Source organism: Phaethon aethereus (genome assembly GCF_964289735.1).
Source record: "Phaethon aethereus genome assembly, chromosome: 3".
In the NCBI taxonomy this organism is placed as follows: domain Eukaryota; kingdom Metazoa; phylum Chordata; class Aves; order Phaethontiformes; family Phaethontidae; genus Phaethon; species Phaethon aethereus.
Window position 1 is genome coordinate 103,884,491 of NC_138576.1, and position 13,021 is coordinate 103,897,511.

Below are 13,021 nucleotides of genomic sequence, written 5' to 3' on the forward strand. Positions count from 1 at the left end.
ATAAGCACACCACTACATGTACAAAAGCAAGCAATCTTACACCAGTAGAGAGACAGACTACTCTGTTGCAATCACTGCTCTCTCAAGAAATATCTTCTGACTAGGAACTTTAGCTTTAGATCACTAAATCATGCTTGCTTTGTAAAAATGCAGAGTGGTTTTTTTGCCATTTCTATCAGTCTTACAAAATCCCAAATAACATAGCTACAACCTACTGCATTCCTTCTTTTATTCCAGGACACAAATATCAACTTCTGGAAAAACTACTTCCGCTTTCCATCATGATACTCCAAAGCACTCAGAATTAGTCATTTAATCTCTATCCAGGCTAAAATGGCTTACTAGAGAAATTTCAGCTTAATAAATTATGTATAAGAATTCTCTCTTTTATGTAGCATGTGCAATCATTTGAGCAATAACATCATTTATGGCTGCAGCAGAATGAACTGAGCAAATACACTGTGGTACAACCCAGTGTAAATTAATATTGGTCACAAAGCTCATACACATGGAAAGAAGCAACTGCCAAAACCAGAACACTTGCAAGTGCTGCCAAAGGCCCTACACATTCCTAAAGAAGGTGCCAGCAAACTTGCATCTCATCACAAGCAAAAGACAATGACGAGTAGCTATGATGCAAGCTTCTCACTTCTTACGCTTGTACTAAACTGGAGCTATGACGTCCAGGCTGGAAACCCAGAAGTGTTTAAATATTTGTTGGGGAACAATAGACCTCCATGCGGCCTGGGAAACCTGCTGCCCTCCAAACCTGCAACATTTCCCTTTTATCTACCACACCCTCCACCAGGGCGAGTTTGTCACTTGGCCATCCCACATGCCCCCGGTGTCTACACTCTGGATCCTCTCCGAGGTTCCAAAACCAGATTAAAATGTCAAGTTAACCTGCTTTAATTTCGTAACTTTGTTACAGCAGGAAGTGTGCTGAGAAATCCTCTGTCAGCCTCCTTTCAGCTGCAAAGCCCTTGAGTCTGACACACAGCCACTTGCAGCCACAGACTGCAGTTCCAGTTCCTTAAGATGTCGGAGAGACAGATGCAGCAGCTGATTCTCTCCCTGCTTCCAGTTAGATGAAAATGTCAATGATTGGTAGCACAAAGAGTTAATTAAAGGTCTCCTTTCTCTTCTCCTTTAGGAAAAATAAAAAGGTTTTCTAAGTCTGAGCTCCAGCCAGAGGTAACTAGACAGCTAACAACTTCGGGAGGAATTTTAGTTGCTTGAGGAACCTGCTCAGGGAGTCACCTGACAGTGAGATGACAGTTTTAGAAAAGAGAATATTTCACTGGCATTTGTCACGAAAGTGAGTGAAAGGAAACTGTTTTCACAGCACAGACACAAACAGCCATGGCATGCCAGGGACAGAGCTCTGGAAGCATCTCCCTTGGCCACGAAGTCCTCAGACATCATGGCAGTAACATGTCCTAACTGCTGCCCTGTTCTAGGGAGGGCATAAAGGGGACACACAGACAGAAATGCCCTGCCCTCTCAGCTCAGCTGGGAAGAGCAGCACAAGGAATGGAGGGAAGATGCTTTTTACCTTGCCTAAATCCAGCTCTACAGTTAGCTTAGATCAAGACCAAATGGTTTTGGTACCATACAATGCACCGGCATGTCTGCTTATTTCTGTCACAGTCATGAGCAAGTGGATCCAGACCCAAGTAAGTGTGGGGAACACCTGCAAGGTCAGCACTGCATGCTGGCACCAATGGGTCTGGGACAGGGAGCCCAATCTCCAGGAGAGAAGGGGATCACCGGAGGAGACCCAGCAGCCAAGGAATATGTAAACGTGGTGAAAGAGTGGACCAATGCTAAAGCTCACTTAAGCTGACTGAAACTATAGATTCATAGAATCTTTGGGCTCGAAGGGACCTTTTAAGGTCACCTAGTCCAACTCCCCTGCAATAAGCAGGGACATCTTCAACTAGATCAAGGTGCTCAGAGCCCCGTCCAACCTGACCTGGAATGCTTCCAGGGATGGGGCATCTACCACCTCTCTGGGCAACCTGGGCCAGGGTTTCACCACCCTCGTTGTTAAAAATGTCTTCCTTACCTAGTCTAAATCTACTCTCATTTAGTTTAAAACCATTACCCCTTGCCCTATCACTACACTCTCTGATAAAGAGTCCTTCCCTGTCTTTCTTGTAAGCCCCCTTGAAGCACTGGAAGGCTGCAATAAGGTCTCCCCAGAGCCTTCTCTTCTCCAGGCTGAACAACCCCAACTCTCTCAGCCTGTCCTCACAGGAGAGGTGTTCCATCCCTCTGGTCATTTTTGTGGTCCTCCTCTGGACCCGCTCCAACAGGTCCATGTCTTTCCTGTGCTGAGGGCTCCAGAGCTGGACGCAATACTACAGGTGGGGACTCACCAGAGCAGAGCAGAGGGGCAGAATCACCTCCCTCAACTTGCTGGCCACGCTTCTTTGGCCCAGGATATAGTTGGCCTTCTGGACTACAAGCACCCATTGCTGGCCCATGTTCAGCTTTTCATCCACCTGTATCCCCAAGTCCTTCTCGGCAGGGCTGCTCTCAATCCCTTCATCCCCCAGCCTGTATTGATACTGGGGGTTGCCCCAACCCAGGTGCAGGACCGTGCACTTGGCCTTGTTGAACCTCATGAGGTCTCATAGGCAGTATGAGACTCAGCACCGTGGCCAAGTGAAGGCATATGCACCCTGGAGATGGGGACACCTCAGAGGAATAGCCAAGTCTAAAAACATACTCATGAAATCCTTCAAGAAAAAAAAAAAAAAATCCCCAAAGCTGCTTTTTCATCTATTTGGAATCTATATGAATATGTTTTGGATGAATATATAGTATCTACACTTCAACTAGTTGAACACTTCTGGAGCCAGAGATGAAACTGTTTATCAAAATGAAAAGTGTAATTCTGGTATTTATATTCTGAAGGATATGCAATGCATCACAAATGTAATTCACAGAAGGTAGCGGTTCATCTGAATTCTACAAAATTCCATTTGCAGAAATAGACCAGAAGAAGTGTTAGAAGTGACAGGCTGAAGAGCTATTTCTATAAAAAGATTCACAGATATTTAAACTAGATTAAATTCCAAACTCTAAAAAGTTGCCTTTTAATGTGCATTATTTCCAATCTGTAAAGTATCGTACCTTCTATGCATTTGCAAAAGCATATATTATTTACATTATTTAACATTTGCATTCTGATTGCAATCAGACGTCTTTCAATAAAATAAATAAAATTACAGTGCTAACCTAGAACCATCAAACTCTCACTTCCATTATCAATCAATGCCACTGTACTGCTGACTGCAACTCCATTAAAATCCAATTATTTGAATAACTGGATGGAAGTTTCTATCATAAAATGTACCTTTTTATTAGGAACCTTTTGCGTAGAAAATTGACAGCACAGGAATTACAGGTGGTTAAAAAGTGTTTTGTAACCTGGGCTGGGAAAAGCTACGCTGATGAACATGGAGGGAAAGAGTGTCACTTCTGGAGTAGGCATTTGACTCTAAAATTGGAACTTTCGGCTCAGAGCAGAGCCAAAATGATGCAACTCTGCATCACATCACGTGTTACTGTGAGGTTTAGGAGAGTCAGTCCTTCTATGCTTCAAAGTTTGTTATTTCTACTGATGGTAAAAGAAAAAAGTAGTTATATATACTTAGACCATCTTACCACATTGCCCACAGTGTTATTTTGAAATATGCCAGTCAGTGATACCGATGTTTTACGTGATCTCAATACCAAATTCTTTCATTTCTTTATTTCTTACATTAATTAACACCAGGTAAGTAGCTGGTTTTTAAACATAGTTTTTAACAGGGCATCTCTCTTAATCCTCTTGCAGTTGTATATTTTCTCCTTGTCCTGCAAGAACTCAATGTCATTTGAAACAAAAGTCCTATGAGGAAATCCTCAACTATAAATTTGCTTCTTAGTTTTTAATTACATTTTCTACCAGAGCTTTGACTTTTTTGACCAAAGTGTGGATAGCACATTCTCCTTTGCCCAATGCTGAAAAGCTGAACTCTGATATTGATAACATATACAGATAGAAAACATGATCACACTATTTTAATTTCAGTATGCCAACTCCAGGTTAAAAAAAAACAATTAAAAAAAAAAATCGATACTCTAGGCTTAAAGTCTAATTTTACAAAATAAACTTCAAAGATTAAAAGGATTCTATTTTTTCAGGTGTAATTATCTAGGACTTACTTGGCACCTGGAAGTTACCATGGACAACTGTTTTTATGAACAAAAAAATCTCCTATGGAACATATTTTTTAGCTGATCTCAAGTATCTTTAGATCATAATATTTAAAGCAAGTATAGGTGCTCCAATGTATTTTCAATGGAATATTATTGTCTTCTACATTGCACCACAAAACCATATTTAACCATGAAAAATACCTACTACAGTTTTCATAGACTTCTATAGAGGTGGATCACTGAAGATTACACAGAGAATTTAAAAACGGGCTATTAGGTTATGATGATTCACGTCTGACAAAATAACTTAAACTGGCATGCAGGAAGAAATGGAGCACGCCAAAAAATCACAGATAAGTAAATGGAAACATTATAGATGAGCAAAGTAATTCCAAAATGTGATTGATACCAAAAGAAACAACTCTTGATAGAAACAGTCATGTCCATATTACTTTTCCATTGTGATTATTGTTGTTGACTTTTGTTCCCTGTATTACATTTTATACCTTTCCTTCCACTTTCTTTGTAACTTCAGGCAAGGAAACATCTTTTTAGCTGCTTTACAAACTGAAGTTGCAGAAAGTAGTGAACACTGTTTATCACAGATGCATGACAATTCGCAAATATGCTGGAATCTGTCTGCTTCATAGAAATGTAAAATACTTTCACACATACACAGTCCTGCTCTCTATAAAACTAGCACCAGAATAGATACTTACGTCCTTTTGACTCTACATGCTAGCAGTGTCCCTTAGGCAAGCTCTGGAAAACCGTCTTATAAGACAGGCTACAAAGAATGCCGTAATTCAAGGAATTAACTTTTTTTCATACAGACAGTCCTTCAAAGTGATCATTTAGATGATATCTGTTAAAATGAAAGCTACTCACCCTTTTTCTCAAGTTGTAGGTCAAAATGAGATTTCTGGAGAAGGAGTGTGAAAAGGCTGTGTAGAACTCCAGCACTTTCTGCAAGGCATCTCTCTTAATCACATGAAGATCACAGTAAGTCAAAGCCCTTACATTAGCACAGGACTGGGCGAGGGTAGACTCCTTCCAGAAGACATCACCAAAAACATCTCCTTTGCCTAGAGAAAAGCAGCAGCATTGCTTTCAATAACGGTACTATTTCCACCAAAAAATACAAAAGAACATACAATTAATTTATGAAGCCAAGGTTCTTCTATTTTATGCAGTCAGAAAAAAATTCTGTCTAGGGGGGAAAAAAAAAAAAATCTTTGAAATATTCCATTGATAACCTTTTCCACTATCTTTTTGTTGATTACAACAGCCCAGCAAAATTTCATAAGAATAAACCACAACCAAAAAGTGTTTCATGTGACAACTCCCCTTTAAATATCAGTAAAGGTTTTTCTCTAAAAATCAAGAGTAGCAGTTCATTCTAAGTTCATGTTCTCTTCTGATCCCTTTCAAAGAGATTAATTAAAAGAAAATGCTTTTTCCCTTTCTTCTTTTAACTGGCATGCAAAGGATTTGCTTCTTACATCTCTGGTGCTGAGTATTCTTAAGCTGGCTAACAATTACACACTACTGTGTCAATAAAATCTTCTAGTATAACACATCAGTGCAGTTACAGGCTGTAACGAAACACCGCTATACATCAGTATCAAAGAAAGTTTGCCCTAGTTCACTAGACCATTGCCAGAAAAGTCTGTCTTTACAACACTATAAAAGAGCAGATCTCTCAGCTCTGGTGGCTCTAATGTTTTTCAGCTGGTAAGAGTCTCAACAAAATCTTTCAGTAGTTTTGCATGTGTCCCCCTATATAATACAGCAGAGGTTTAAAGCAACAACATTATCCAAAACAAGAAGAGTACAGGTTAGTTATCACCAAGATAATGCTGACAAGGCATGACTATTTAGCCATTACACATTGGAAGAAATAAAACACGGCCATTTCCTTACAACCTTCCCACGTGCCTGTGTCTATGCCCTGGGGGCAGCCACTGAAATGCCTACTGAGGAATACTGCAATGGGGGCATGTGCACTAGTCTGGGCACTGTAATGCGGGGCAACTATACCAAAACCTGCCTGAGGAGCAGCCCCCCCATCAGGATTTCACTGATTATACCCCCACTCAGGCTGGGCACAAAGGGAAATGTTTAGGAGAAAGTTACAAGCTCCTTTACAGAATAATGGTTGTCTTTTTTCTGTTTGCCGACATATAATGCTAACAAGATAAGAATATTCAGTTGCTAGCTTGATAATGAAAACTACACTGTTCTTGTTTTGAATGGTATTTTCCTTATATTTCCTCTGAAGTGGTATTATATCACCACTTCACTTAAGACAAACAACAAAAAAGCACATTCACAGTGTCTATCAAGTTGTGGTATGGATGGACCAGATGGTCCTTTGTCTTACAAATAATACTTTGCCTGTAGCAATTCTTAAAGCCAAAGCATCAAAATACGTATTAGTTTATTGACTCACCCAGGCCCTTTTAGATTTCATTCCCTAAATAAATAGTCATATACGAAAGTCCATGTGAAAGTCAAGAGAACTATCATGAACAGAGCTCAAAAAAACTTCTGAATTAAACCCAGAACTCCCATCTCAGCCCTTGAGCTGTCCTTCCACCACTACATAATCTCTCCCGTTACATGCTAAGCTGCTTTGAGGAGAAGCTATCGGCGTGACAGTAAGCTACGCTGTAGTGCAATAAGCTGTGGTTCACACTGATGTGCTCCCAGTCTTCCACAAAAGCCCTCTGCAGTCCACATGGCAGGGACCGGTTTAGTCCTTGAACACTTTGGAGGAGCATGGACTATATTTCAATTTTTAATGCATATATACACTGAAACCACCTGTTCCATAAGCACATTTCTTCCCCACAAAGTTAGGCAAAGGCACCATAGTCATACCCTGTCTTCCGCCTCTAGTCTCTTTACATAGGACAGTGCCAATATCCAGAAATACTACAAAGGCTGCGTATCAGTAAGCACAGTGGTAGTCCAATAGCCCAGTGCAGTAAGCAACTTTTCATTTTAATGGCAATGACTTTTCACATTTTCAATTATTTAAACATATGCTTTTCCAGTAGATACATTTAAAATGGCCTAAGAAAAAAGCTTCCACGCACTTAAAATAGATCATCATCTACAAGGCTTTTAGACAGACAAACACACAATATATTCAAAATTGAAGTGAAACAATTTTTATGCACCGTAAAAACTGATATGCTTCGCTGGGTAAAAATGGATTGTTTGCCTTTGGAATAAATATGCTTTTACTTGCAATCTTCCAGGCAATTAGCTAAACAACTGTTTTAATTAACACTCTGGAATTTATCAAGTATAGAAATGTGCCATCACTGATGAGCAACAGTTAAAGCTGGTAGACCAAGCATAAGGGAGAGGAATTCTAGCTCGTTTCTAAGCTTATTTCTTAACATCTCCAGACAAGTTTCCCTACCTTAAAATGACAATAATTATTTTATTGCCCCACACTAACATGAAGAGTAATTAGTACAATGCAAGTACAAACAGCATGGTGCTGCTTTGCTCACAGATGAAATGACATACAGCAGAAGCTGAAGTTACATCTAATTTAATACTGCTTTTCGCATAACACAGAAAGACACAACTGTGTCCTTCACCTGTGGCAGCAACCCCAGTTTCCCCTTGCTATTTGTAACTCCCAAAAAACTCCCCCTCCTGCAGTTTCCTGCCATCCCAGGGAGCTGCTTCCCATTCGTGGCGAGAGCAGCACATGAAGGAGCTACATCTGCCGGGTGCCCACTGAGCCAAGACAAACAAAGAAAAGCAACACGTGAAGCCCAAACTGAGTCAGATCACAGAAGCCTCCATTTCTAAGAAACAAACCAGGCTAAAACAAGAAGTTGTACTGTTTTCTATCATTAACAATTTCCTTGAGGTTAATTGAGTTAACAGCCAGTGATCTAGTCGAAAATCAATCCCACATTACAGTTCGATTTCCAAGGCAAGGCGCACGTGCAAGCATCACACTGCTTTGTTTCTGTCAAGTGCATTTTCTAAATGACACATACTAAAAGTATCAATCTGGATTCTCAGATTCTAAAAAACCTTGTGTTTGACATTCATAGAAAAATGGGGGGAAAAAGGAGCAGTAGGAAGTTTTTCTAGTAAGCAGGAATTAAAATTCCACCCAGGAGTATATGCACTGGATTAGAACAATTGTCCTCTTACATGTAATAAAGAACTGCATACCATCTCCCTTTGTTTATATAGTCTCCATGAAGTAAGATCAATCACTCAGGGAAAAGGATTTAAAAAAAAAAATAGGGCAGATTAAGCGGGTGTTTTATCAAAAACATCTGTAATTGGAAAGCAACAAGAGTAAGGTGAGACTTCTAAGTGTGTCAGAAGGTGGTTGGCAAAGTCTAGTGGCTGCATTAAAGAACCTGAGTCAAAAGCCTCTTTTTACATATAACTCCAGGCTTTACATATATCTCTCTCTCTCTCTCACCTTACTTCTGAAGAAAGATTAAAAAGCTAGAGAAATGCAGATGGCCATTTGTTTGTCAGTACTTTGCAGTTCTCATTCCCAGCTTGCTGAATTCCAGACATTTGCCAGGAACACTATCTGTCAATCACACTTAAAGTGGATGATCTAAGCTTTTAGTGTCAATCATTTATATTCCCTGCTGGATTTGTGGGCTGAGGATCTTTTCCACTGTCAACTCAGTATGCACTGGAAAGCCAAGTAGTTTTCTGCCTTTTATGTTTGCTTGTTCGTTTTAATTATAATAACAAGTCCCCAAACCCTGACATATTTAAACATTGAAGAATTATTTTATAAAATACGCACCTTCTGTTTCCATATTTATTCTTTCCGCTCCATATCAAATTTGCTATTTATTTTATAAGTGAAAAGAGGATTTCTCTGTTACCACTGCAAATTCAGCCTGAGTCAGGCAAAAGGTCAAGTCACATCCACTCTGTCTCCTGAAAGTAGGATCAGTAATGAAGATCTGATTATTGCAACTTAACCAAGTGTTTTGCTGATTCTGTTCAAGAACCATGCTTGCACATTACAGCTGTATTGCCTTGATATGCCTACCAGAACAATCCTTCGTTTTTTCACTCCTACAAATATGAAGTAGTGAAGAGCTCTCAGACAGCAGATATGCCACCCTACTCTGAAAAATATGACTCTATGTGGAATATTTTGACTGATAACCTACTTAGTTCACTTTTGGATTCTGGGTGTCTGGGAGTCGTGGTGTAGTTTTGGTGTGATAGCAGCTGGGTGAGAAGATGAGGCCAAGTGTTGAAGGTCTTGCAAATCAGTATGGACTTTGATGGGATTCACATGAATCCATGGATTTTCAGTACATCAGACAAAAATACTCATGTTAGAATCATTCTCAAATCAATAGTAATGGCTGTTACAGCAGCCAACACCAGAATGTAGCTCAGGTTCCTGCCAGATCTGCCTTCATCTGCATGTTTGAACTACGGAAGAATTGTGATTTGACACAGCCTCAGCAGACCCAAAGGTGAGTTAGAATGACCAAACACTACTTGCTGGTGCCTCAGCAGCAATGCAGCACTAAGCGTATCTTGGAAATCAGGTGTTAGCAAACACTGTTATCTGTGATGCTGATCCACAGCAGCTGCTGCCACCTGCACAGTGACTTTCCCAGCACGGCTCCCCAAAGCACCCACGCTGGCTTGCGCCCTCGGGATTTGTTCTCCACCTCCAAGCAGTGGGAGACACCAGCTGCTGTAAAGGCAAACACAGATTCTCTACGTGTCAGTCTCTATTCTGGTGACTGCTCAGTTAAAATGCTGCTGGAATTTAAAAACAAACAAAAAACTTGGCCTGATTCCCCACCCACCCGCCCCCGCCCCAAAGAGATCTGAACAGAACCAGGGGATCTGAAGTTAGTCCATGTCACAGTGTCCTACCAATTGTGTTCAAGCATAATTCCACTGAGGACAGTGTATTTACCCCTAGTGTTCCAAGCCAGTGATGTGAGACTCTGGTCAAAACCCCTCTGTGATCACCATGTGTCTATTTGGCTTCAACTGAAAATCCTTCCCTCTCCTCTCTTCCTTCATCTCTCCTTATCCGAGTAAGGCATGCAGTTTAAACCTTCCCATTTCACAGCGAGAAGAAAGATTCACGGGAAGTAGAGGCACCAGAGAAAAAATATTTTTTCCTCTTGGTGCATTGTTTTAAGGCAATGAATATCTGCCAGACAGAAAAAACAGAGCTACCATTTGGCATCAAGGTGGAGTATTCAGTGTCCGCCCCACAGATAAATTGCACAACTTGACAGCCGCTGAACAGCCTGTAGCTCGGTCCTCCGACACAGTACAGCTGGCAGGTGATGATGCATGGAAGTGATTTGCTTCTTTGGATGTTCTTAAGATTTCTCAAGTGCAAACTGAGACATGTAATGAGAAGTGAATGACCAACTGCACTGCAAAGAATATACTATTTTCATTAACTCTTTTCCCCTAATAAGACCTTAAGGAAGAGAAAGCCAGAGTATCAGTGCCACAGAAACCAGAAGTGCTACAGTGAAAATAAACTGAAGTTGCACTTCCAGTGACTTGCCCTCGCACAAACAGAAACACAGCATATCTGTTTGTGTTTTAAAACACAGCTTGGCAACATTTTGCAGACTGTTTACTATACAACTGTATCAATATTCTCTATTGAAGAACATTACTGTACAGACAAAATAAAAACATTTATTTTAGAGCACCTGATGAGTAGCAACAACGTGAATTAGTTACATCTATGATTTCTATTATTATTATAATTAATGTGTTTATTTGTCTCTCTAAGAGTGTGGATTATATTTTACTACTTGACTTACTGTGATGAGACAAAGCATTTTAAAATGTCAACTGGGCCCTACCAGGCTTATTCACAAAAAGCTAGGAGGCTTCCCCAGAATCTGAATCATCTATCCTTATTTGCTTTTTAATGGTTACTGGAAAAGAATTACATAAGTATGCGGCCAGTTGGTACAAACTCAGAAGACATGAAAGATGCCAGCTCAAATAACTAGTCACAAATGTATTTGAATTTATTTGCAGTGGTTAAGTAAGTAACAGGAAAAACACATCTCAATCTCTGTTGTCATTGCATGGACAGTGCTAGTTCTCTGATCAAAAAACCTATATGAGAGGCTCAAATTGCAATAACCTCAGAATTATTCCCTGATGACTTAGAAACAGGCTTTATGTTATAGCTATTGCTTGAAGCTTACATTAAAGCCCCAAAATTTGATTTTTTTATTTCTGACAAAAGGATTCACAAGAGTTTAAAATAGTAGATTTTACCTTCTGAAATATATAAAGTAAATATTTTTAATACCTCACAAAGTTCATAGCTATAGTATACTTGATTTTATTTAATGCTTCTAGCAACTCGAGGATAAATTTAACAATGTTTCAGAAACATACCTCTGAAAAAAAGATTTCATTTGTAACTTGCAGAAAACAAAGAAAAATAAGTGTTCCATGAAGATTTGGGGTTTTGGAATTTTTTTTTAACCTGGCTTTTCAGTGAAAAAAATTATTCTTCTTCCTCCAAAATTCTGAAACAGAAAGAAAACCCTACCCAAAACAAAAGTGAAAATTAATTCAGTGGTTCACCTGCCAGAAATCAGGGTCTTTATAGAAATCTGACTTCTTTGTTAAATTATAATTTCTACCTCTTCACACCTCTGTTTGGAGTATGCACACAAACGTGATGGGCAAAGTCTTCCTAGCACAGCTGGAGATATCAAGGAGCATGCTGGAACAGAGAGCCCTCATCACCACATCTCAGTTTCAGCTGCCAGTTTGCCATGGATCACTGTTGCCAGTAGCCTGCCAGACATCACCATCTTCCAAAGGGGACTTCTTCCACATGTGGCGGTGTCAGACTACTAAAGAACACATTTTGTGCATGTGCTCTTAAATTTGCAACAATAAAACATGAAACTGTAGGGGGGGGGGGGGAAATCAGCTAAATTGAAGTGCCAAGAAGTTCACGACTGAGGCCTCTATTCACAGGGAATCCGCCTCTTCCCCAGTTATTCCAGCAAGTCATTAATCAAGTGTTTTAAAATTCTGTTTCTCCAATACCCTGTGCAGTCTTTGACCATCAATACATAGCAGTGGACAGGGGCTTTGGCGATTCCTACTTTTAATGCTCTACCAGGAGTTAGACATAGAGCAAGTAACATCTGGCTGAAGTCTCAAAACAGGCCACCCCTGATGTCAACCCACACTACGTTTTCTAATTGTTTGGAGCAGAGGAATAAGGAATACTCTCTGTCCAAAACCGCCATTTGGAATAAACCTGTATTTCTCAATAATGTAAACCTCTTTATGCCACTGTCTTTTAAAAAGTTTAGCTGGATCTCCATTTCTAATAGTTTTGCCAGTAGCGTGCCTGGACACGCATTGAGGAAATCAGACTTCTAAGATCGTTCCCTCAGTTTATGTTCGCTGAATCACTTCATAGAAACATGCAACTTGTCAGACCTGCCTATATAAGTCAACATGAACAAAACAAAAAAAAAGCTTTAAACGATAAATAGAAAAAGCACAATAGAACTACTGAAGATAAAGCTGCATTTCAATTTCAACCATTCCTTTTCCAAAGCACCGCTGGTCACATTGTAGTCTTACTCAACAGCACAAACAATGCTGTGATGTTAGACATTGTCTTTGAAAATAATAAGAAAACTCTAATGCCATCGATAATCCTGAAACCACTTCTTAAGACCAAGAGCACATCAGCTTAGCATTTTTAAATTTAGGTACAACTCCCTGTGTTAAAACTCAGGTAAAAAATGAA

General features: G+C 39.9%; 1 protein-coding gene across 1 annotated transcript in view; it reads right to left on the minus strand.

The window, feature by feature from the left end:
* Positions 1–13,021, minus strand: part of KCNH1 (potassium voltage-gated channel subfamily H member 1) — a gene marked incomplete at both ends in the record, with an annotated part of 191,477 nt that overhangs the window by 75,980 nt on the left and 102,476 nt on the right. Inside the window, one exon of the mRNA XM_081997292.1 lies at positions 5,101–5,297. Coding sequence (XP_081853418.1) covers positions 5,101–5,297 — 197 coding nt within the window. The remainder of the gene's footprint in view (positions 1–5,100; positions 5,298–13,021) is intronic.